Raw genomic sequence first — 27,027 nt, 5'->3', positions numbered from 1 at the left:
CTGTGAAAAGGATAGTGAGATATTTAATCCATACACCAAATTTTGGCATTTGGTATCCTAAGAGGTCTTCTTTTGATCTTGTTGGCTATTCTGACTCGGATTATGCCAGAGACAAGGTTGATAGAAAGTCCACTTCGGGTACTTGTCAATTTCTTGGTAGATCTCTTGTGTCTTGGTCTTCCAAGAAACAAAACTCAGTATCCTTATCCACCGCCGAAGCGGAATACATTGCCGCTGGTTCATGTTGTGCTCAATTACTTTGGATGACCCAAACTCTTAAAGATTACGGGATTTATGTGAAACATGTTCCACTGCTTTGTGACAATGAAAGTGCTATCAAAATGGTCATAATCTTGTACAACATTCTCGAACTAAGCATATTGAAGTTCGTCATCATTTCATTCGAGATCATGTTGCTAAGGGTGACATCAATCTTAAGCATGTTCGCACTAATAAGCAACTAGCGGATATATTCACTAAACCACTTGATGAGAAAGCATTTTGCAGGTTGAGAGGAGAATTGAACATCATTGATGCTTCGAACTTGGAGTAGAAACTCCACTGGATACATGCAAGACATGAGCTTATGACTAATCCATGATATATCTCTTATGATAACTATCCTATGTCTTGGATATATTTGCACCTTGCATGTTGTCTAACCCATGTAGGTGCTTGGTTGAATCTAATTCCATGAGATTGCGACTCACTCATATCCTGAGCAATCTCTACATCACCAAGACGCTACACAACAGTGGTTGAAGACAAGGAAGCACAAAACCATTCAAACATATCCTTTGACAAACTCTATATTAAGCTTCATGATTGTCATTTTTGGATGTACAAGTGCTTTTCCTTGCAAGAACTAACCCATGTAGGTAGATTAACTCAAACTCCAAATGGTGCTCCCAACTCTCGATGAGCTACATCAACCTTGAGCACCCACACGAGTTCAACTACATGAGCAAGAACCACATCACCACCCAAGGTATGTTATTCCATCTTAGAGAAGCTTTACTCCAAGACATGAGTCAAAGCAACTCAATAAGATGTGAATACATCAAGATGCTTAAACGAAAAATGGTAACCCCATTTTGAGCCTAAACGATGAGTATGACCTATGGTCAAGTGTTCTCACTTGACTCCTAAGTCAATATACTCTAACATAGGTGACTATGTCACCGCCCAATTCTAGATGAAGTTCTCTTGTGTTCTTTTCTGAGTTATTGCATTTGTCTCTTGCATATTTGTCTCTTTCTTTTTCAAAAAAAAACTTCATCCAGAAACTTTCACTCTTTTCTCTTTGTTTTTGTTCTGCATATTTCTGCATCAAATTCATTGCAAATCTTTGTGAGATTTTACTTGACTAGTGAGCTGCGGTGACAAGTGTTTCTCTCTGTGATGAACTCGGTTTCACCGAATAGCTATTCTCGGTCCAACCGAATCCCTTCGGTACTACCAAAACATGCCACTCGGTGCCACCGATTTCGCAACAGGAAAAACAGTTTGCCACATATTCTATATTTCTTCTGACCCAGCTCCACTCAATGAATCTTATCCTCTACAAGCATCACAGTTTTATTCACTGCTTTGTACTGAATCTCAAGGACCAAACCTATTCGACGGATTCCAGGAAAAACCTTCTTGGAAATTGATGTCAAAGGGGGAGAGAGAGAACACATCACATCAAAGCTTATCATCAGAGAGAGAGAGATCACATCAAAAGCTTATCACCTACAAAGGAGAAAGTACTAAGGGGGAGAGAATACTCAAGGATCCCAGATGATTGATGTTCAAGAGGAGAGATGCCACATGTCTTTTTGGGGGAAAGACATGTTCATATGAGCTTATTTGAATTCAGTTCTATTCATATCCTTCAGCTCTGATTTTCTGTTTCCTATCTTCTCCAAATATCCCATGTCAGATTTAGGGGGAGCAAGACACCTAAGGAAAAGAAATCAGTCAAATTCATTGCACATCTTTATTCTTGGGGACATGTTGAATTCTATGTGGTACCTTGTACTCACTCTCTACATGTCATCCCAGTCTTTGTATTCTTGTGGTTTCTTTTGTTTGCTCTGGCTAGTGGATATACCTGTGTTATCTAACCTTGTTTGTGCAGGTTCATTCCATCCTAAGCCAACTCAAGACCACAAGGTAAGTATATGCATCAAAATCATGAGTATGAGGAGTTCTTGCTTATGTACATACTGTTTGCAAGAAGGACTCATGAGCATGAAGGTATTTTCCTTGATAATCTTTTGCTCTGATGCATATGGCCAAGATGCATGTAACACTTTGCCTACTCTGTCATGGTTATGCTCTCACATGCCTCTCTATTTCATAATTACATGAGTGCATACATGAAGGGGGAGCCTATGCTTGTTACATGTCCTTCCAAAGCTTTACTTGCTGTTCTTTATATCTTTATCCAAAGCTTTGATGTATGTTGCCATCAATTACCAAAAAGGGGGAGATTGAAAGCACAAGTGCTCCCTAGGTGGTTTTGATAATTGATGACAACATATCTCTTGTTGGACTAACATTTCGATCTAGCATGTTTCAGATAAGTTCAACAATGGAGTGGCATGGACTAAAGGTTGTGGGAACTCCTTCAAGATGCTAAGGACAAAGGATTGGCTAAAGCTTCAAGCTCAAGACTCTTCATTTTATATTTTAGTGATCCAAGATCACATTGAGTCTTTAGGAAAAGCCAATACTATCAAGGAGGGATGAGGTGTTGCTTAATGAGCCTCTTGCTTCATGTGCTTAATGATATGCTCCAAAATCCTCAACTACTTTCCCATATCCACATATGACCTAAACCCTAAGCCAAACTCGGTCCTACCGATTCTTCCTATCCGGCGCCACCGAGTTTCACTTGTCATTAGCCACTGCCAAACCCTAGCAATTTGGTTCTACCGATAAGGATCTCGGTCTCACCGAGATGGGGTTGCAAACTCTCTGTTTCCCTTTCGTAACTTTTCGGTCTTACCGAAAGAGCGAATCGGTCCCACCGAGATTGCAATGTAAACTCAGTGTTTCCCCTTTGTAACTTTTCGGTCTCACCGAGTTCCACTCGGTCTCACCGAAAGAGCAAATCGGTCCCACCGAGTTTGCCTGACCAACTCTCTGGTTAGCTAATTACCAAATTCGGTCTCACCGAGTTTGTGTAATCGGTCTCACTGAGATTACGTTATGCCCAAACCCTAACCATATCGGTCCTACCGAGTTGCATGTCAGTCCCATCGAAAATCACTAACGGTCACTAGGTTTACATTTTCGGTCCGACCGAGCTTATTGATTCGGTCCCACCGAGATTGGAAAACTGTGTAACGGTTGGATTTTGTGTGGAGGCTATATATACCCCTCCACCTCCTTCTCATTCGATGAGAGAGCCATCAAAACACACGCACCATTCCAACTCATATGTTCTGATAGAGAACCACCTACTCATGTGTTGAGACCAAGACATTCCATTCCAACCATATGAATCTTGATCTCTAGCCTTCCCAAGTTGCTTTCCACTCGAACCTTCTTTCCACCAAATCCAAATCCTATGAGAGAGAGTTGAGTGTTGGGGAGACTATCATTTGAAGCACAAGAGCAAGGAGTTCATTACCTACACACCATTTGTTACTTCTTGGAGAGTGGTGTCTCCTAGATTGGCTAGGTGTCACTTGGGAGCCTCCGACAAGATTGTGGAGTTGAACCAAGGAGTTTGTAAGGGCAAGGAGATCGCCTACTTCGTGAAGATCTACCGCTAGTGAGGCAAGTCCTGTGTGGGCGATGGCCATGGTGGGATAGACAAGGTTGCTTCTTCGTGGACCCTTTGTGGGTGGTTGCTTCTTCGTGGAACCTTCTTGGGTGGAGCCCTGTGTGGACTCGCGCAACCGTTACCCTTGGGTGGATCCCTGTGTGGACTCGCGCAACCGTTACCCTTCGTGGGTTGAAGTCTTCATCAACGTGGATGTAGGATAGCACCACCTATCCGAACCACGGGAAAAACATCCGTGTCTCCAATTGCGTTTGAATTCTCCAAACCCTTCTCTTTACATTCTTGCAAGTTGCATGCTTTACATTCCGCTGCTCATATACTCTTTGCATGCTTGCTTGATATGTATTGCGTGTGTTGAAATTGTGCCTAAACTCCACTTAAACCGAAAAAGCTTAAAAATTGCAACTTTAGCTCTAAGTGTCTAATCCCCCCCCCTTTAGACACATCTACTTCTAGATCCTACAAATAGATCGGGAGTTCCACCGCCAGAAGCCTCCGTAGCTACCGAAAACCAATCTAGACCCGTTCCGGCACCATGCCGGAGGGGGAATGTAACACCCCGGATATGATTTACCTAATATGTAATCCAACTCTTGCCATTTTCGGCTCTAAGTTATTTTATTTTCTCGGGTTCGGGTTTTTGTCTTCGTGTGTTGTTGTCGTTGTCATGCATCTCATATCATGTCATCATGTGCATTGCATTTGCATACGTGTTCGTCTCATGCATCCGAGCATTTTCCCCGTTGTCCGTTTTGCATTCCAGCGCTCCGTTCTCCTCTGATGGTCATTTCTACCTTTCTTTCGTGTGTGGGGGTTAAACATTTCCGGATTGGACCGAGACTTGCCAAGCGGCCTTGGTTTACTACCGGTAGACCGCCTGTCAAGTTTCGTACCATTTGGACTTCGTTTGATGCTCCAACGGTTAACCAAGGGACCGAAAAGGCCTCGTGTGTGTTGCAGCTGAACACCCCTCCATTTTGGCCCAAAACCCACCAAAACCCTCTCCATCATCTAGAGCGTTCGATCACGATCACATGGCCAAAAACCGCACCTCATTTGGACTCTCCTAGCTCCCTCTATGCCTATAAATACACCCCCTCCGAAATTCTCGTTTCCCCTCTCCCGAAACCCTAGATCCACCTCCACCCGCCGCCGCCGGACAAAAACCCGCAGGCCGGACATTGTCCGCTTCCCCGCCGGCCACTCCGGGAATGCCACGTGGCGCCCGAGGCGCCCACATCGCCGCCGACCGCACCGGCCCGCGCGGCCCGGGGCAGGCCCCCGCGGCCCAGCCGCTCGGCGCCCTCCTCCTCTCGCCGCCCCGCCGCCTCATTTCCCGCGCCGCCGCCCGGAGACCCGCGCCGACCACCGCCGCCATCGCCGTAGACTCGCCACGCGCCGCCGCCCGGAGCTCCGACGTCGCCCGACCCTGCCGCGCCGCCCCATCCTCGCGGTCACCCCCGGATCCGGCGCCCCCAAGCCCTCTCCGGCCTTCTACGTCGTCTCCGGCCACCGCGACCCTCAACTCCGGCGAAGACTCCGGCGGCCTCGTTTTCCGTGCGGCTGGATCTGGATCTGAGTTACCCCCTCGGTTGACTTTTCTCAGAAAACCCTAATTTTATTGCCATGTTCATCATGCCGTAACTTTGCACCCGTAGATCCGTTTTGGGCATATAGCATATCAAAATGTTCGTCTCAGAGAGTACATCATTTCGTCTCCTTGCATCATTTTCATTTGAGTTCATCTTGATGCCCGAAATGCTGTTGGAAGAGTGCTATTTGAGTTAAGTGTCAGATCTGCTGCACCAAATAGCTATTTGTCATTTTTTGCCATGATTATTGTGTGCATGATATTCCCCTGAGCTCTACATGAGTTTTGTTATATGCTTTGCCATCTTTCCAGAGGTGCTATCCATGTATTTCTGTGATGTGTGTGGTGACTAGCACAAGCTTGCAAAGTGGTGCATTCGTTAATGTTGATTCCAGGGACTTAGCAATTCCACTGTCCTTGGACTGTTTATAACAATATGCCATATGTTCATGTTGTTTCCTAGTGATACGTGCCTCTTTTGAGGATGGTCAGTAAGGGTGATTTTATAATCTTGTAGTGCTCTATCCATCCATGTCTTTGTTTGCAATTATGGAGCACCCTAGCTTGAGACAATCGAGCTCTACTTTTGTTATTTCGTGAATCTGGGCAGATTGTCTACTTGTTAGCGATTTTGCCGAGGATGTTGTAGTTGATCCGTGCATGCCATGTTGTTGTTCTTGCCATGTCTAGCTTGTATAATGTGTATTCTTGATGGATGTATGCTTATATTATCATGAATTGCTCTGTAGTGAGTGCATCGAGCTCGTAAACATGCCTACTTGATATCTGATTCGCATGCTCCAGTTTTTCACTAAGTCTGAGATCTGTTTATGTTTTTGCCATGTTCACATGCTTGCAATTGTATTTTATGATCCCTTTTGGCTCAAGGTAACTAAGGGACTTTTGTTAAGATCTTTGAGTAGATCCATGCCATGCTTTACTTTGCCATGTTAAGTTCCTGTAGCATATAGTTTTCATGCTTCAAAGTGTGCTACCTGATCTGAAATTCCAGACAAGTGTTAATTTCACTAAGTCTGAAATCTGTTTACCAATTGCACTTTTGCCATGCTTGTTTGAACCTGTTAATAGATGAATTGGCCGTAGCTCAGTGTTCATCTTTTGTTAAGCATCATGAATGGATCCCTGCCATGTATTTTGTTGCCATGTTTGGGTGCTGTAGCATGTTTAACTTGTTGCATTTAGATGGCTACTTGCTGTTTATCGCAGACCATTGCCATATTTGAATTGCTTGCCATTTCCAAACCGTGCATCCGATTCCGATGTTCTTTATATCGATTTCAACCGAAATCACCTCAGCTTTCCAGTGGCACTCTTGGATTTCCAAGTTGAGGCCAGGTTCATTCATTCCTTGTCAAATCTTGCATATGCATCACATACCGCATCCCGCATAGCATACCATGTTTGCATCATGTTGTTTGAGCTTTGCACGTGGTTGATTGTGTTCTTGTTGCTTGTTTGTCTTGCTTGGGTAGAGCCGGGAGACGAGTTCGCTAACGAGGAGCCCGTTGAGTTTGCTTTCGAGGATCCAGTCAACTCTGACAACTTTGCAGGCAAGATGATCATACCCTCGAAATCACTTCTATCTTTGCTTTGCTAGATGCTCGCTCTTTTGCTATGCATATGCTACGATGCCTACCACTTTCTTATCATGCCTCCCAAATTGCCATGTCAAACCTCTAACCCACCATGTCCTAGCAAACCGTTGATTGGCTATGTTACCGCTTTGCTCAGCCCCTCTTATAGCGTTGCTAGTTGCAGGTGAAGATTGGAGATCGTTCCTTGTCGGAACATTATTTACTTGTTGGGATGTCATTATATTATCTTGTTATCTTAATGCATCTATATACTTGGAAAAGGGTGGAAGGCTCGGCCTCTCGCCTAGTGTTTTGTTCCACTCTTGCCGCCCTAGTTTCCGTCATATCGGTGTTATGTTCCCGGATTTTGCGTTCCTTACGCGGTTGGGTAATAATGGGAACCCCTTGATAGTTCGCCTTGAATAAAACTCTTCCAGCAATGTCCAACCTTGGTTTTACCATTTGCCACCTAGCCTCTTTTTCCCTTGGGTTTCCGGAGCCCGAGGGTCATCTTATTTAAACCCCCCCGGGCCAGTGCTCCTCTGAGTGTTGGTCCAACCTAGAGCACCGTGCGGGGCCGTCCCTTGGCAACTTGGGTTACGTTGGCTCCCGTACGCTTAGCTTATCCAGTGTGCCCTGAGAACGAGATATGTGCAGCTCCTATCGGGATTTGTCAGCACATTCGGGCGGTGTTGCTGGATTTGTTTTAACTTGTCGAAGTGTCTTGTAGAACCGGGATGCCGAGTCTGATCGGAATGTCTCGGGAGAAGGTTTATCCTTCATTGACCGTGAGAGCTTGTCATGGGCTAAGTTGGGACTCCCCTGCAGGGATTTGAACTTTCGAAAGCCGTGCCCGCGGTTATGGGCAGATGGGAATTTGTTAATGTCCGGTTGTAGATAACTTGAACCTTAACTTAATTAAAATGAATCAACTGTGTGCGTTACCGTGATGGTCTCTTCTCGGTGGAGTCCGGGAAGTGAACACGGTGTTGGAGTAATGTTTGCCGTAGTTGGTTCTCTAGTGATTCGTTCGTGCTTTGCCTTCTCTTCTCGCTCTCTTTTGCGAACATGTTAGCCACCATATATGCTAGCCGCTTGCTGCAGCTCCACATATTACCTTGCCTTACCTATAAGCTTAAATAGTCTTGATCGCGAGGGTGCGAGATTGCTGAGTCCCTGTGGCTCATAGATTACTTCCAAACCAGATGCAGGGCCTGATGACTCCGTTCCAGATGACGCGCTTGAGCTCAAGTGGGAGTTCGACGAGGACTCACGCCGTTACTATGTGTCTTTCCCTGATGATCAGTAGTGGTGCCCAGTTGGGGCGATCGGGACCGTGTCGCATGTTGGGTTGATCTTTTATTTTGGCACCGTAGTCGGGCCATGAGTGATTGGATGATGTAATGCTATTTATGTACTTTGTTTGACGTGGCGAGTGTAAGCCAACTATGTACCTTCCCCTTTTATTATCTATATTACATGGGATGTTGTGAAGATTGCCTTACTTGCGACATTGCTTTCAATGCGGTTATGCCTCTAAGTCGTGCTTCGACACGTAGGAGATATAGCCGCATCGAGGGCATTACAAGTTGGTAATCAGAGCCTTCCCCGACCTTAAGAGCCCCCACTGCTTGATCGTTTTTAGCAGCCGTTGTTGAGTCTAGAAAAATGTTTTGTGTCATTTAGGAATTATATATCGGAGAGTTTAGGAATTCTTTTTACTCCCCAGTCCCTTCATCGCTCTGGTAAGGCTTCCTGAGTAGAGTTTTGACTCTTCTCTTCTCAAATTTCACTAATTTTTTTTAGGATCACGCGGGTATCTTGGAATCGTTCTGATGGATTTGTGACGAGAACATTGTTCTTGGTGCCTCCTGTCAGTTAGGGGTTGTGGCAGTGTCCCGGGGAGTTGAGCTCCGAGGTGTTGTCGTCACAATTTTATCGTTGCAGTTCTAGAATACCTGAGTTTAGTTCGCCAACATCGAAAATCTCTTTTATGCAGTTGTTGGTGAGATAACCTCGACGCCACCCAGTACTGGGGCGGGAGTTCGGGAGTGTTGCCATAACTTGTATAACGGATGCTTTTCGAAGGTTGAGGTAGATGGTTTTCGAAGTTTTTCTCGGTTATGTGTTGAAGGATGGATACAGCTGGATGTAGGATTTGCTAGATTTGGGTGAGATATTATGCTTCCCCTGTATCCCCAACACCTGATTGCATAACCGGAAAGGTTCGGGAGTTTCTTAGGTGGGAATTCTTGTAGCTCTAGTTCTTATTCCACGGATATTTGGTTTGAGATTGGGATTTCTTACCGAGTATTCGTTCTTGTTCCGTACCTTGTTGATTTATTCCTCTACCTAAATTCTAAGTGGCTTCTCAATTTATGGATATGTCACCATTTCAAGTGGAATGCATTCGTTCTTATGTTCGGATGTGAAGACTATATGTTGCAATTTCATCCCGCTTGATTCAGCTTCAATTTTATCTATCAATGTGCTAACGGATATCACCCTCTTCAAGATGGCTCCCGCTAAGAGCAGCAATCAGAATCAGAATCAGGATCCGCCACCACCTCCCCCTCCTTCGGAGGCATGGCAAGTTGTGATGGCCGCAACCAATGCAAACACGCAGTTGATCATGCAAATTCTTCAAGAGCGCAATCAAGCGAACCAAGGCAACCAAGGCAGCAATCAGAATCACTTTGCTACACTCAACCAGTTCCTGGCTAACCAGTCAAAGACCTTCAGCAATTGTGTTGAGGCAACTGATGCTGACGATTGGCTTGTGGACTTATGCAAGCATTTCGAGTGCAGTAACGTCAGGCCTGAGGACTTTGTCAAGTTCGCTTCCTTCCAACTCAAAAACCAAGCTGCAGAATGGTTCCAGCAGTACAAAGATTCCAGAGGAGGCCGTGTGATTACCTGGGATGAATTCCGTCAAGACTTCAAAGCTCATCATATTCCTCAGAGCGTGGTTGAAAGCAAGCGTGAGGAATTCCGCAACCTGAAGCAAGGCTCTTTGTCTGTCTATGACTACAACAAGTTGTTTCAGAAGCTCGCTCGCTTTGCTAAGCAGGACGTCCCTGACGAGAAGAGCATGATATACCAGTTCAGGGGTGGTCTTAGAGAAGAAATCCAGCTAGCTCTTATTCTCTTTGAGCCCTTGAGGTGCGTTGAGTTCTACAACATGGCATTGAAGCAAGAGGCTGCTCAACTGAAGTGTGATGCCTCCAAGAAGCGAGTCAGAGATGCTACTCCTTCTTCCTCTACTCAAGTGGCCAAGCAGTAGAAGTATTGGCTTCCTCCTCCTCCGTTCCGTCAGCCGTATCAGCAGAAGAGCAAAGGTGGCAGTGGATCTTCCCACCCACCCAACCCTGGCTTTCAGAACAAGACTTCATCTCAAGCTCCAAGATCGAGTGCTCTGTATCACCGTCCGCTTTCAGAGGTCACGTGCAACAAGTGTCAACAGAAGGGTCACTATGCCAACAAATGCTTCAATCAGAGGCGCCTCCCTCCTCCACTACAACAAAAACTGCATGTAGACACGCTCAATTTCATACGTAGAGACGTGTTATTTCATCTCTAAGCAACTATAGAGTCGCTTTAGTAAAGCGTCCTTGGAGCGTCTCCCCACGGACCGTCTCAAAACATGTAGACACGCTTGCTAAGCGTGTATACATGTCTTGAGACGCTATATTGAGACGTTGAAAATCGTCTATTTTACATAAAGACGTTTCTTGAGACGTTCATTCACGTCCAAAGAAACATACCATCATCATGAGCTTAATACTTATACATGCTATGTAGAGCTATGTAGAGACGTTTAGTTCGTCTTCAAATATACGCAAGCTTCCTTGTAGCTATGGAATATTTTAATTTAAATAATATTTTATTTATTTCGAATTTGTGTTCACCATTTCGATCACTTTTCATGCCACAAATGCATGTGCAGATTGATCAAACCACATCACCAAGTGCATTCTCACACTTGGCATTCAAAAAGAATTGCATTCTCACACAATTAGCATAAAGTGGATAAATTAATAGGAACAAATACCTCCACTGAAAGTGTGGAGCTCACAAATGAGATATTCATACAGAAGATACAAATAATTACGAAAACCCTACAAAGTAGAACTAAGTACTCCTTTGAAGCTAAAATCTATACATCATCTATAATATTTGTTCATTTGAAGATTATTCATCTGTAGTTGCTCCTGGCTCGTGCAATGCACTCCTTTTCTGAATCCTCTAACCTGAAAAAGGTAGATAACAAAGAAAAGTTTAGATGCAATAACCTTTTAGACTATCATGACATTGTAAGAGATGTACAGTACCAATATTTCGTGGTTGTGTTGGACTAGCAATGTTCTGTGTATGTGTTCGGAGGGGCTGGCTTAGATTGTTTTTTACCTAAACCACAAAGATTCTTCATCAATAATAAATCATAAGTACGGACATTGGAGAATACTCGATTGCTTTTATGCAAGTGGACTTAAATGTGACCGAGGCCAAGCAATAACATAACCAATAACATCACTTACTGTTTTGAATTTTTCATATGGTCACACCAGTCTCTCATCTCCAACATTTGAAACACGGCGAATAAAAATTACAAATATATTGCTCTCCAAGCATGTTTCCTCTGACCACATATGTTTAATCTTACTCACTAAAGCTCCTTTTGCCAGAAGTTTACTTTTGTTTCTCGATTTCATCAAATACAACAAGACTTCAGTTTTGCCTTATTATTAAAAGAAATGAAATAGTCATTATCACAAACCTGCTTAGTGACTTCGTGAAGCTGCACACTTTGTTCAAGGCTACTTTGCTTGGTTGCATTGCTAGTTTCAGCATGAGCATTCTGCGATTGACTGAGAATAGGTGCAAATGTAGACACGAGATCAGCTATAATCAGGGAAGATAAATTACAGGAGGTCTGATATGATGCATAGTAAATGCACTAACTAATCACCCTTATTATGTACATATTGATCCTATATTGTTCCTGGTTGTACCATAGACATGATTATGAACTCTTCTCTTTACCAGCTCCAGGATTTCTATAGTGCAATTGCTCGTCACTAAGATTATTACTATGACAAATAGACACCCTCATATTACTACATACTGCAGATTTCCATAATTATCACATTTTGTTGCATTAGAGTTACTTGCTACTGCTGCTGCTGGTAGTTCATGACGATATCACGTGCTAAAAAAATCAATGGCGAGCAAATACCCTACTTGTATGAAACAGTACACCACACTTCTTCTAATCCTTTGTTTGAATATACCTGGTTAGTGAACTGGTCGCTTAGTAAAGCTGATCGGCCCTATCTAACTTTTCAATGCGTGCTTTCTACAGTTGAGGCTTAGTTCAGCTGCAACTAAACATGGTAGAAAAAATGTTTGAGCTTACAAATCATTTTAATTTGACTAGTAGATTCAGGAGGATTTTTGGTAATGAATCATCAATCTCTGTAGGGCCTTGTAATTTTCCTTCATCTGGTTCTACATAAAGTCTTTGACAAAACAATGTTAAAATCATATGCTAATCAACAAGGCTAATGAAAGGAACGTGTGCATAGAAACATATGCCAAGTTCATGCATTTCACTTCCATTATCAAATAAAGAACTGAACTATGTGAGATCCAATATGAACATACCAAAAAGTAGAAGAAAATTGCATACATACAGCTTGAGCCATGTTCTTATGATCATGCAAAAAACCATAAAATTTATGCCAGATTTGGAGGCCACTTATGCTCACAGTGAAAGTGCATAATTTTATTAGTGCTATTGAGAGGCATCATGTTAGAAGTATAGTACAAGGGCAGCACTGCAGGCAACATTCTTACCAAGCTTAAGTCAGTAATATTGTCTGCAAGTGCCAATCATCATGCAAACCTTCGGTGTAACAAATTTTGACATATGCTGCTTGTGTCTATCACTACAAAAGTAAAAAAAAAAAACTATTCGACCAGCTTTTTTATCTTCAAATTGAAAATATCTACTTTTACATTGTTACCTGTTAACGAAGGCCAATTGTTCGTAATCTTTCACAGTTGCATCTTCAATCACATCCTAAGTATTGCTTTTTAACTCGTGAGACTGCATCAAACTATGAAAGGCAACTGTACAAAAGCCATATAATGCTATCTAATCTCATAACGGACAATATGAGAGATTTAGTATTAATAGTAGATTGTACATTCTTGCCACCAGGAATAAATGATGTAAAATACCATGCTAATACAGTTGACCACCTATGTTAGATGTGAACCTAAGGTGAGACAGTGTTGCGAAGTGCACTATATTATTTAGATTCAGACAATAATATAGATTATGCGTCAAAGGCTCACAGAACCAGCAATAGATTATGCGTCAGTAATTCAGTAACCTGATGCAGATCCTACGGTATTTCAACAAAGCATAGAAGATCACCACAAGAGAATGTGCACCCTGCTCAGAAGACATTTACGTGTTAAAACGACAAGATTTTACATCACATTTTCCATGTTTGATTTTACTTTTACCAGACTAACAAGCCACTTCCCAATTTTGATCTGCCGGACAAACATACCAACACCATGCCATGCATTACAGACTCAATTAGAGGAAATTGATTACTCATTGTACCAATCAACTACTACAGCAACCAGCTTTGACTTTATAATCCGCAACTACACTACATAGATCACGTTTCAGTAAAAAAGGATCCACTAGAAGTCAACAACGACAGGCATGTTCAATAGGAACATAGAAGAGAGTAGAAGAAAACTGAAAGAGGCTACTTTTTTAATGCTAAAAGTTGTACAGGAGATGTAATTCGAGGGAATACCTACTTGACGAGGTGGAGGCCTGAAGATATTGGATGGAGCCGACCGCTGCTTGCGGACGGTGTAGCCACGGAAAACGCGGCAGAGCTCCTGGTGGAGGATGACACTGGCGTGGATGCTTGGTGATGGTGCGGACGACGCCAGGAGGAGCGCGGCTTGGCGACGGCGAGGACGGACGCCGGCGGTATCCAACTGGCGAAGTCGCCGACGGAGGAGAATGGGAAGTCGCCAGCGGAGATAGGAGCTCGCGCCGGAGAGCAGGGCATGTGGGTGTGGCTTCTTCCGCGCGGGATGGCGGGATGAGGGGTGCACGGGGCGCGCTGCTGCCGGCGGAGATTGGAATAGATCTGGAGGTTGAAGAATTGGGGAGGTAGGGAGATGGCGGCGTGGGGAAAACATGCGGACAGGTATTGGAGCGAAAAAAAGTCCAATCGTAACGCGCGAAATCTAGGCGGTAAAGAAAAATAATTTAGAGCATCAAAACTAAAAAAGCGAGAAAAGTTTACGCGCGTCAAATTTTTATTCTTGTCATTTTTATGTGCGTATATAACACAGATAAATGGTACTCTCTCTGAATCAAATATAAAACGGCTTTTGACACTACTAGCAAATATGTCCGTGTGTTGCAACGGAAAAAAGAATAACCCGACATGATGACACCCTTCTAGTAAAAGAATACATCGTGCAAGGCTCGAGGATCGGGTTATAGAAACATGATAGGCATAAAGGAAAATTTTGAACATAGGTAAGAATGAGATAAGTACTTTTAAAAGGCCATTCAGAAAATATTAAATTTGAAGGTCTAATTTCCTAAGAACATTCACGTTATTGTCATTTTTAGTTTGAAGTTGCTTCTAAGCTACTTGTTCTAACTCCTAAACAAATTGACACGAAAAATTGACATTGGAATGACATACTAATGACCACGGCAAGGTGATGCCGAAATTGCCAACATTTGGTTCACGTCCACAGGTGGCACGGATCATGTGACAAAACCAACAATAACAATAGGAAAAGGAACAGTGTCTAGGAGATTGGCGACATCTAGGTGAATATATGGGTGCTAAAAAACATCATCGGGAGCGACGTACGATTGTAGTAGTCGATGTAGATTAAATAGCAAATTTGTCCTTCAAGTTGCACTCTTCGAGATTTTCTTCATTTGAATAGACTTTTCTTGCCGATACAATACTGGTGGCGTGTGGATTCGACCGAGGAAGCTCTGATGCGTTGCTGATGATAACAGCGGCTAGATGCTCCGAGATGACGACGGCGGCATCAGGTTCCTGTGGCGGCTAAGGGCAATGGCTATATGCCTGAGAAAGAAGTATATGAGTAGTATGGGAAAAGGCGTGGTTACTGCTGTATTGTATTTTAGGAAGAGGTTAGGGTGACCTATTCATGTTCATGTATTACGTGACAAAAGATTGTAGCCCCATACTGTATACTGTAGTGAAACTTTGCAATATACCAACGAGCGGCCAAGCAAACGATCGATTGATCACACGTGGAGGCCCTAGTACAACGGTGCACTTGGACGACCGTTAGGCTGTTTGGCCAAGTCTTCGTCAATGGTCACGTCCTTTCCTATTTGGCGAATAGGTCGCTGTCTAGCAACCTAGCTAGTGCATGCCCTCCTGCGCGCTTGTCGACAGTATAGGCCGGCCCGGTCTAGTTTTTTCCCACCCCATTTTGGAAGGTTCTAGAATGCTTCCATGAACTGGTTTTCTTCTTATTTTTCTTTGATATTTCTTCTGATTTTTTATTCTTTCTATATTTCTTGTTTCTCCCTTCCCCTCTTTTTTATTTTCACATTTTGCACTATTTACATATTTTTCATTTTCTTTTTACAAGTTTATTATTTATTAATTTTTTAAAAAAATTGTGAACATCATTTTCCAATTCAGGAACTTTTCTCAGATCCTGAACATATTTTTAAATCATTAACAATTTTTGAAATCATGAATATTTTTTATGAAACAATGAACGTTTTCAAATTCACGAACATTTTTTCAATTATTGTGAAAATTATTTTTGAAAGTTCTGAACATTGTTATGATTCTTCGAACATTTTTTGAGTCAATGAAGATTTTTCGAACGGAGACAATTTTTTCAAAGCTTGTGAAAATTTTATGTAAATCGGTGAATATTTTCGGAATAGCTGAACAATTTTTGAAACGATTAACAGCTTTTGAAATTCATGAATATTTTGCGTTTGATGTATTTTTTTGAAATGCATGAACCTTTTTTAATTCACAATAATTTTATTTTTGTGAACTGTGTTTTAAAAATTCATGAACATCCTTTGAATTCGCGTATTTTTTTTCAAATTCACGAAAAAAATCCATTATCATAAAAATTATTTTTAATCAAAAAACATTTTTTTCTACAAAAATTTCCAAAATTAACATTTTTCTGGAAATTTTGATTTTTTCTAAATTGTTTTAAAGACGAAAAACGAAAACAGAACAAAGCCCTAGAAAAAAAATAGGGGGCGTCCCTCCCCGTTTATGGCCTGGTCCAATAGGGCATGACGGACTCAATATCACGAGGTTCCTTCTTCTGACCAACAATTGTGTCGTAGATCAAATCTCTAACCTGTATACCAATGTTCGATTCCTGGCAGCCTCTCAAATTTTTGTCAGATTTGAACGGACTAAAACTGACGAAGGACGTATGAAGAAGAATAATTGGATGAAAAAAGGTTTAGAAACAATCCATCTTTTAATATTGTAAAATAAATATAAATAGTATAATAAATACAGAGAGGGTAATAAATACAAGCCTCTTAATAGTCATCCGATCTACCATACTAATAACTAGTATTTTTGACTTTTTTCCTTGTCAGATCAAATTGTATTCAATCAATAGAATTTTTTGTGAAAAATATATCATTCCAATATAAAATATTCACATACAATTTTTTTGGGAAACCCATATAGAAAAGACCCACAATTTTTTTAACTTTGACTCACTTCATTTACAAATACAAAACTATTGGTTTGGTTGATTTAGTTCTATTTGATAAGCCTAACATTGGTGCAGAGCGACGTCGGCTTGGTGGCAAACGTTTGGAAGTTATGGCTGGGAGGAGGAGCATGGGAGCTTTGTGGAAGGGGCGATTTGGTCGACCGACGAGGGAGCAAAGTCGAGTGACATGGGTGTTTGGCTTGGGGTTGAGCAACGACGGTGCGAGAGCTCTGACTGTGGAAGCAACAACTAGGTGGCAACAACTATGTATCCAATGTATGTTCGGTTCGGAAGATGAGCTCATGTGTGTTTCAGTTTTAGCACAGCTAATACTTTGTGACTATGCAATGAAAAAGATTACCATTATTCAAAGGTTTCTTAGGTCCAATAATAGCGCCGCATACTAAAACGTCTCAGAAATCGTCTCTAAGCTGAATTTCATATGCATATTTGTTTCTGCAAATGTCTAGTTATAATAAAAGGTTTGAGGCGCTTTGTAAGCGTCTTAGAAAACGTCTTTAATTTGCTCTGTTCACGAGCCTAGAGACGAATACAAAAAGCGTCTTAGGAAAAGCGACTATACGTGCCTATTTTGTTGTAGTGCTCCTCCTCCTGTGAGATCGGCAAGTACAGCTGTGGTCAAACATAACCCCAAGCACGCCAAGGTCAACTTGCTGAATGCAGCTCACGCAGAGGACTCGTCAGATGTCATCATGGGTAACTTTCCAGTTAACTCTATTCCCGCAAAAGTTCTTTTTGACACTGGTGCATCGCGTTGTTTCATGTCAAGATCATTTGTTTCCAAGCATGACTTCGTTTCGCAAATGTTGGGTAAACCTATGGGAGTGGTTTCTCCGGCTAAGTCTATGAGGGCTACTTCAATAGTCCCGGATGTTTCTATCATGCTGGGTGATTTCAAGTTTCTGGCTTCTCCAATGGTGCTTGGTAACTCGGATATTGATCTTATTCTCGGGATGGATTGACTTTCTAAGCACAAGGCTCAGCTTGATTGTGCAGCCAGGCAAATTCAATTGACTCATTCGTCTGAGGATGTAATTGTCTTTGCCGCTAATGACGATACAATCCGTCTGTTTTCTCTCAATGAGAAGGGTGAACTGGATGCCATCTTGCAAATTCCAGTCGTTTGCAAATATCAAGACGTCTTTCCAGAAGAGCTTCCAAGAATGCCTCCGCACCAGCCAGTTGAATTCGTCATCGATCTTGAGCCTGGCACGGAACCGGTTTGCAAGCGTCCTTACAAGCTCGGACCTGAAGAGTTGAAGGAGCTGAAGAAGCAACTCGATATTCAAGAGCGAATGGGCCTCATCCGACCCAGTTCCTCTCCGTGGGGTTGTGGAGTACTTTTTGTGAAGAAGAAGGATTGAGCGGACCGACTTTGTGTTGACTACCGTCCATTGAACAAGAAGACTATCAAGAACAAATACCCACTTCCCAACATCAACGAGCTGTTCGAACAACTCAAAGGTGCCCAAGTATTCTCCAAGCTTGATATCCGTATGGGTTATCATCAGATTCGAATCCATGAGCAAGATATTCCCAAGACGGCTTTCAGGACAACCTATGGTTCATATGAATACACTGTCATGTCTTTTGATCTCGTCAACGCTCCTCCGACTTTCTCTCGCATGATGAACTTCATCTTCAACGCCTACACCAATGAATTCGTTTTGGTCTATCTCGATGACATTCTGGTCTTTTCGAAGAACAAGGAAGATCACGCCAAGCACTTGCGTTTGGTGCTCGATAAGCTCAGGGAACACCAGTTCTACGCCAAGTTCTCAAAGTACGAGTTTTGGCTCGATGAGGTTCTTTATCTTGGGCATATCATCTCTGCCAAGGGCATTGCGGTGAATCCTGAGAAGGTGTCTGCAATTGTGAATTGGGAACCACCTCAGAACGTGAATCAACTACGTAGCTTCCTCGGTCTCGCAAGCTACTGTCGAAGGTTCGTTGAGAATTTTTCTAAGATCGCGAAGCCTCTTTCAAACCTTCTCCAGAAGCACGTCAAGTACGTTTGGTCTCCGGAATGTGACATCGCTTTCAACACTTTGAAAGAGAAATTGGTCACTGCTCCAGTTCTGACTCCTCCTAATGAATCCAAACCGTTCGAGGTCTTCTGCGATGCCTCTCTCCAAGGTCTTGGTGCAGTGTTGATGCAAGAGAAGAAAGTTGTGGCTTATACCTCTCGCCAGTTGAAGCCCAACGAGAAGAACTACCCCACTCATGACCTCGAGTTAGCGGCAGTTGTGCATGCTCTTTTGACTTGGAGACATCTCTTATTGGGAAGAAAAGTGGACATTTTCACTGACCACAAGAGTCTCAAGTACATCTTCACTCAGCCTAATCTCAACCTCAGGCAGACTCAATGGGTCGAAATGATTCAAGAGTATAATCCGAGTATCGAGTATACTCCAGGCAAGGCCAATGTGATTGCTGACGCATTGAGCAGGAAGGCTTACTGCAACAGTCTGATTCTCAAGTCTTATCAACCCGAGCTTTGTGAAGCTTTCCGCAAACTCAATCTGCAAGTTGTTCCTCAAGGTTTCCTCGCCAACCTTCAAGTCTCTCCTACCTAGGAAGACCAGATTCGCGAGGCTCAACTTCTTGATGCTATGGTGAAGAAGGTAAAGATTGGGATTGCCGAGAGTCAACCCAAGTACAAGTGCTACTGTCTTGATGACAAGGATACTCTCTTCCTCGAGGATCGTATTGTTGTGCCCAAAGGTGATCTTCGTAAGGTTATCATGAACGAGGCTCACAATTCACTCCTCTCCATCCACCCTGGGAGCATGAAGATGTATTAGGACCTCAAGCAGGCTTATTAGTGGACTCGAATGAAGCGCAAGATTGCTCAGTTCGTGAATGAGTGTGATGTCTGCAGAAGAGTGAAGGCAGAACACCAAAGGCCAGCTGGTCTCCTCCAACCTCTTGTCATTCCAGAATGGAAGTTTGACCACATTGAGATGGACTTCGTGACTGGGTTTCCAAAGTCCAAGCGTGGCAATGATGCTATATTCGTTGTCATCGACAAACTCACTAAAGTGGCTCACTTTCTGCCTATCAAAGAGTCTATCACTGCAGCTCAATTGGCAGAGCTCTATACCTCTCGGATTGTCTCTCTGCACGGTATTCCATAGGTGATCTCTTCAGACCGTGGCAGGATCTTTACCTCCAAGTTTTGGGAGTCTTTTCAGAAGGCCATGGGCACCAACATCCGCTTCAGTACAGCTTTCCATCCTCAAACTAGCGGTCAAGTCGAGCGTGTCAACCAGATTCTTGAAGATATGCTCAGGGCTTGTGTGATCTCCTTCGGCATGAAGTGGGAGGATTGTCTTCCATATGCTAAATTCTACTACAACAACAGTTTTCAAGCAAGTTCGGGCAAGGCCCCATTCGAAATTCTGTATGGCAGGAAGTGCCGTACCCCTCTCAACTGGTCTGAAACCGGTGAACGTCAACTTCTGGGAAATGACTTAACCACAGAGGCAGAGGAAATGTGTAAAGTCATTCGAGATAACCTCAAAGCAGCATTTGGCTTTCGAGATCAGAGATCATGTTTACCTCCGCGTCTCTCCAATGAAAGGTACTCGCCGCTTCGGTATCAAAGGGAAGCTTGCCCCTAAATACGTGGGACCTTTCAAGATCGTCAGCAAGAGAGGCGATCTCGCCTATCAACTCGAGCTTCGTTCAAACTTTGCAAATGTGCAGGACGTGTTCCATGTCTCTCAGCTCCGCAAGTGCTTCAAGACTCCTGACCGCACCGTCAAATTCGAAGTCATTGATCTCCAAGAAGACCTTTCTTACCATGAGCACCCTGTTGCTATTCTTGAAGAAACTGAGCGCAAGACTTGCAATAAGTCAATCAAATTCCTCAAAGTCAAGTGGTCACACCATTCCGACCGTGAAGCCACCTGGGAACGCGAGGATCACCTCCGTTCTAAGTACCCGACGTTTTTCCAGTCCTAGATCTCGGGATGAGATCCTTTCGTAGTGGTGGAGTGTTGCAACACCCCGGATGTAATTTACCTTATTTGTACTCCAACTCTTGCCGTTTCCGGCCTAAGTTACTTTATTTTCCTTGGGTTCGGGTTTTTGTCTTCGTGTGTTGTTGCCTTTGTCATGCATCTCATATCATGTCATCATGTGCATTGCATTTGCATACGTATTCGTCTCATGCATTCGAGCATTTTCCCCGTTGTCCATTTTGCATTCCGGCGCTCCTATCTCCTCCGGTGGTCCTTTCTACCTCTTTTCGTGTGTGGGGGTTAAACATTTCCGGATTGAACCGAGACTTGCCAAACGGCCTTGGTTTACTACTGGTAGACCGCCTGTCAAGTTTCGTACCATTTGGACTTCGTTTGATGCTCCAACGGTTAACCGAGGGACCGAAAAGGCCTCATGTGTGTTGCAGCCCAACACCCCTCCATTTTGGCCCCAAACCCACCAAAACCCTCTCCATCATCTAGAGCATTCGATCAGGATCGCATGGCAAAAAACAACACCTTATTTAGACTCTCCTAGCTCCCTCTATGCCTATAAATACACCCCCTCCAAAATTCTCGTTTCCCCTCTCCCAAAACCCTAGATCCGCCTCCACCCGCCGCCGCCGAACAAAAACCCGCAGGCTGGACATTGTCCGCTTCCCCGCCGGCCACTCCAAGAACGCCACGTGGCGCCCGAGGCGCCCACATCATCGCCGACCGCACCGGCCTGCGCGGCCCGGGGCAGGCCCCCGCGGCCCAGCCGCTCGGCGCCCTCCTCCTCTCGCCGCCCCGCCGCCTCAGCTCCCGCGCCGCCGCCCGGAGACCCGCGCCGACCACTGCCGCCATCGCCGTTGACTCGCCGCGCGCCGCCGCCCGGAGCTCCGGCACCGCCCGACCCTGCCGCGCCGCCCCATCCTCGCGGCCACCCCCGGATCCGGCGCCCCCAAGCCCTCTCCGGCCTTCTACGTCATCTCCGGCCACCGCGACCCTCAACTCCGGCGAAGACTCCGGCGGCCTCATTTTCCGTGCGGCTGGATCTGGATCTGAGTTACCCCCTCGGTTGACTTTTCTCAGAAAACCCTAATTTTATTGCCATGTTCATCGTGCCATAACTTTGCATCCGTAGATCTGTTTTGGGCATATAGCATATCAAAATGTTTGACTCAGAGAGTACATCATTTCATCTCATTGCATCATTTTTATTTGAGTTCATCTTGAGGCCCGAAATGCTGTTGGAAGAGTGCTATTTGAGTTAAGTGTCAGATCTGCTGCACCAAATAGCTATTTGTCATTTTTTGCCATGATTATTGTGTGCATGATATGCCCCTGAGCTCTACATGAGTTTTGTTATATGCTTTGCCATCTTTTCAGAGGTGCTATCCATGTATTTTTGTGATGTGTGTGGTGACTAGCACAAGCTTGCAAAGTAGTGCATTCGTTAATGCTGATTTCAGGGATTTAGCAATTCCACTGTCCTTGGACTGTTTATATCAATATGCCATATGTTCATGTTGTTTCTAGTGATACATGCCTCTTTTGAGGATGATTAGTAAGGGTGATTTGATAATCTTGCAGTGCTCTATCCATCCATGTCTTTGTTTGCAATTATGGAGCACCCTAGCTTGAGTCAATCGAGCTCTACTTTTGCTATTTCGTGAATCTGGGCAGATTGTCTACTTGTTAGCGATTTTGCCGAGGATGTTGTAGTTGATCCGTGCATGCCATGTTGTTGTTCTTGCCATGTCTAGATTGTATAATATGTATTCTTGATGGATGTATGCTTATATTGTCATGACTTGCTCTGTAGTGAGTGCATCGAGCTCGTAAACATGCCTACTTGATATCTGATTCGCATACTCCAGTTTTTCACTAAGTCTGAGATCTGTTTATGTTTTTGCCATGTTCACATGCTTGCAATTGTATTTTATGATCCCTTTTGGCTCAAGGTAACTAAGGGACTTTTGTTAAGATCTTTGAGTAGCTCCATGCCATGCTTTACTTTGCCATGTTAAGTTCCTGTAGCATATAGTTTTCATGCTTCAAAGTGTGCTACCTGATCTGAAATTCCAGACAAGTGTTAATTTCACTAAGTCTGAAATCTGTTTACCAATTGCACTTTTGCCATGCTTGTTTGAACCTGTTAATGGATGAATTGGCCGTAGCTCAGTGTTCATCTTTTGTTAAGCATCATGAATGGATCCCTGCCATGTATTTTGTTGCCATGTTTGGGTGCTGTAGCATGCTTAACTTGTTGCATTTAGATGGCTACTTGCTGTTTATCGCAGACCGTTGCCATATTTGAATTGCTTGCCATTTCCAAACCGTGCATCCGATTCCGGTGTTCTTTATATTGATTTCAACCGAAATCACCTCACCTTTCCAGTGGCGCTCTTATATTTCCAAGTTGAGGCCAGGTTCATTCATTCCTTGTCAAATCTTGCATATGCATCACATACCGCATCCCGCATAGCATACCATGTTTGCATCATGTTGTTTGAGCTTTGCACGTGGTTGATTGTGTTCTTGTTGCTTGTTTGTCTTGCTTGGGTAGAGCCGGGAGACGAGTTCGCTAACGAGGAGCCCGTTGAGTTTGCTTTCGAGGATCCAGTCAACTCTGACAACTTTGCAGGCAAGATGATCATACCCTCGAAATCACTTCTATCTTTGCTTTGCTAGATGCTCGCTCTTTTGCTATGCCTATGCTACGATGCCTACCACTTTATTATCATGCCTCCCAAATTGCCATGTCAAACCTCTAACCCACCATGTCCTAGCAAACCGTTGATTGGCTATGTTACCTCTTTGCTCAGCCCCTCTTATAGCGTTGCTAGTTGCAGGTGAAGATTGGAGATCGTTCCTTGTCGGAACATTATTTACTTGTTGGGATGTCATTATATTATCTTGTTATCTTAATGCATCTATATACTTGGAAAAGGGTGGAAGGCTCGGCCTCTCGCCTAGTGTTTTGTTCCACTCTTGCCGCCCTAGTTTCCGTCATATCGGTGTTATGTTCCCGGATTTTGCGTTCCTTACGCGGTTGGGTAATAATGGGAACCCCTTGATAGTTCGCCTTGAATAAAACTCTTCCAGCAATGCCCAACCTTGGTTTTACCATTTGCCACCTAGCCTCTTTTTCCCTTGGGTTTCCGGAGCCCGAGGGTCATCTTATTTAAACCCCCCGGGCCAGTGCTCCTCTGAGTGTTGGTCCAACCTAGAGCACCGTGCGGGGCCGTCCCTTGGCAACTTGGGTTACGTTGGCTCCCGTACGCTTAGCTTATCCAGTGTGCCCTGAGAACGAGATATGTGCAGCTCCTATCGGGATTTGTCGGCACATTCGGGCGGTGTTGCTGGATTTGTTTTAACTTGTCGAAGTGTCTTGTAGAACCGGGATGCCGAGTCTGATCGGAATGTCTCGAGAGAAGGTTTATCCTTCATTGATCGTGAGAGCTTGTCATGGGCTAAGTTGGGACTCCCCTGCAGGGATTTGAACTTTCGAAAGCCGTGCCCGCGGTTATGGGCAGATGGGAATTTGTTAATGTCCGGTTGTAGATAACTTGAACCTGAACTTAATTAAAATGAATCAACTGTGTGCGTTACCGTGGTGGTCTCTTCTCGGCGGAGTCCGGGAAGTGAACACGGTGTTGGAGTAATGTTTGCTGTAGTTGGTTCTCTAGTGATTCGTTCGTGCTTTGCCTTCTCTTATCGCTCTCTTTTGCGAACATGTTAGCCACCATATATGCTAGCCGCTTGCTGCAGCTCCACATATTACCTTGCCTTACCTATAAGCTTAAATAGTCTTGATCGCGAGGGTGCGAGATTGCTGAGTCCCTGTGGCTCACAGATTACTTCCAAACCACATGCAGGGCCTGATGACTCCGTTCCAGATGACGCGCTTGAGATCAAGTGGGAGTTCGACGAGGACTCACGCCGTTACTATGTGTCTTTCCCTGATGATCAGTAGTGGTGCCCAGTTGGGGCGATCGGGACCGTGTCGCATGTTGGGTTGATCTTTTATTTTGGCACCGTAGTCGGGCCATGAGTGATTGGATGATGTAATTCTATTTATGTACTTTGTTTGACATGGCGAGTGTAAGCCAACTATGTACCTTCCCCTTTTATTATCTATATTACATGGGATGTTGTGAAGATTGCCTTACTTGCGACATTGCTTTCAGTGCGGTTATGCCTCTAAGTCGTGCTTTGACACGTAGGAGATATAGCCGCATCGAGGGCGTTACAGGGAATCCCTCTCCGGTGGCCATCTTCATCATCCCGGTGCTCTTCATGACGAGGAGGGAGTAGTTCTCCCTCGGGGTTGAGGGTATGTACCAGTAGCTATGTGTTTGATCTCTCTCTCTCTCTCTCGTGTTCTTGAGATGATACGATTTTGATGTATCGCGAGCTTTGCTATTATATTTGGATCCTATGATGTTTCTTCCCCCCTCTACTCTCTTGTAATGGATTGAGTTTCCCCTCTGAAGTTATCTTATCGGATTGAGTCTTTAAAGATTTGAGAACACTTGATGTATGTCTTGCCGTGTGTATCTGTGGTGACAATGGGATACCACGTGATTCACTTGATGTATGTTTTGGTGATCAACTTGCGGGTTCCGCCCATGAACCTATGCATAGGGGTTGGCACACGTTTTCGTCGTGATTCTCCGGTAGAAACTTTGGGGCACTCTTTGGGGTTCTATGTGTTGGTTGAATAGATGAAACTAAGATTGTGTGACGCATATCGTATAATCATACCCACGGATACTTGAGGTGACATTGGAGTATCTAGGTGACATTAGAGTTTTTGTTGATGTGTGTCTTAAGGTGTTATTCTAGTACGAACTCTAGGGCTGTTTGTGACACTTATAGGAATAGCCCAACAGGCTGATTGGAAAGAATAACTTTGAGGTGGTTTCGTACCCTACCATAATCTCTTCGTTCGTTCTCCGCTATTAGTGACTTTGGAGTGACTCTTTGTTGCATGTTGAGGGATAGTTATGTGATCCAATTATGTTATCATTGTTGAGGGAACTTACACCAGCGAAAGTATGAACCCTAGGCCTTATTTCCTATCATTTCAATACTATTTACACTCACTTTTATCATTAGTTACCTTACTGTTTTTATAATTTCAGATTACAAATACCTTTATCTACCATCCATATTGCACTTGTATCACCATCTCTTCGCCGAACTAGTGCACCTATACAATTTACCATTGTATTGGGTGTGTTGGGGACACAAGAGACTCTTTGTTATTTGGTTGCAGGGTTGCTTGAGAGAGACCATCTTCATCCTACGCCTCCTACGGATTGATAAACCTTAGGTCATCCACTTGAGGGAAATTTGCTACTGTCCTACAAACCTCTGCACTTGGAGGCCCAACAACGTCTACAAGAAGAAGGTTGTGTAGTAGACATCAAATATCTCAAACGTTTTTATAATTCAAACTGTGTGCGTTCTGTTAACCATTCACGTGACACCACGTGTCTTGGTTTTAATGGTTGTAGGAGGTGCCGTGCGGACAGCTGCTTGACCTTGACTGAACGGGAGGCGTGCGAGCGCAGTCCGGTGCGCAGGCTGACCGAGAGGCATGCAAGCTGCCCTCCAATGCGCAGGCTCACCGGGAAGCGTGCGAGATGTACGATGCGCAGGCTCATTGGGAAGCGAGCCCTTTGACTTCCATGGCCGCTCGCCTTCCTCTCCATTAATGGCGCCCGAGCCATTGTTTAATACGGGCGGCCTTACTGTTCACCTCCCATTCCCCTCCCCCCCGCAGACCTCCACCGCCATGGCGCAGAATGATCATCTGCAACTAGTCTTCATGTTTGGTGAAGTTGACTCCGAGCTGGAGGAGATAGAAAATAAGGAGGAATGGGGCCTCATGGACATGGCCCAGAATGAGCTAGCCGCGGCGGTTGCTGCCCCCGCTCTCGTCCCAGCTCCCATCCCCGCGCCCGCGCCAACGACCATCCCCGTAGCATTGACGGGCTGGTCGCCGAGCACTATCGCAGAGCTGGAAGCCGTGGGCGTGAGCGAGGTCTCCGCGGACCCGCACGAGCTCGTGTACATGCCAGCGCCAACGCTCGTGCCTGTGCCCGTGCGCGCCCCTCCACCCACCGTGGCGCCAGACCCCGTGCATTTGGCTGCACCCGCCGCGCCCGTGCGCGCCCCTCCACACATCACGGCACCGGTCCCCATGCGTTTGGCTGCACCCGTCGCGCCCGTGCCCGTGCCCGTGTGCCCCCTCCTCAG

At 44.4% G+C, this 27,027-nt stretch overlaps 1 protein-coding gene across 22 annotated transcripts; it reads right to left on the bottom strand.

Annotated features, from left to right (window-relative positions):
• Window positions 1-10,979: 10,979 nt before the first annotated feature.
• LOC125508758 (uncharacterized) lies at window positions 10,980-14,238 on the bottom strand. 22 transcript variants are annotated; one of them, XR_007283755.2, is made up of 5 exons: window positions 12,991-14,235; window positions 12,821-12,912; window positions 11,742-11,832; window positions 11,296-11,371; window positions 10,980-11,214 (listed from the first exon to the last, which is right to left on the bottom strand). XR_007283755.2 is itself a non-coding variant. In XM_048673547.2 (5 exons), the coding sequence occupies exons 1-5, from the start codon at window positions 14,198-14,200 to the stop codon at window positions 11,210-11,212; spliced, it is 621 nt and encodes a 206-aa protein (XP_048529504.2). In that variant the 5' UTR covers window positions 14,201-14,228; the 3' UTR covers window positions 10,980-11,209. The 22 variants fall into 22 exon arrangements, 3 of the variants coding, with proteins under 3 accessions (XP_048529504.2, XP_048529502.1, XP_048529507.2); XR_015604317.1 differs by lacking the exon at window positions 12,821-12,912 and adding an exon at window positions 12,381-12,483; XR_007283751.2 differs by having other exon boundaries at window positions 11,742-12,912; window positions 12,991-13,046; window positions 13,804-14,235.
• Window positions 14,239-27,027: the final 12,789 nt, after the last annotated feature.

Source organism: Triticum urartu, chromosome 5A, assembly GCF_056163025.1.
Source record: "Triticum urartu cultivar PI428250 chromosome 5A, HENAU_Tu73, whole genome shotgun sequence".
In the NCBI taxonomy this organism is placed as follows: Eukaryota; Viridiplantae; Streptophyta; class Magnoliopsida; order Poales; family Poaceae; genus Triticum; species Triticum urartu.
The sequence above is the reverse complement of the archived record's forward strand: the minus strand, read 5'-3'. Positions and strand labels throughout refer to the sequence as shown.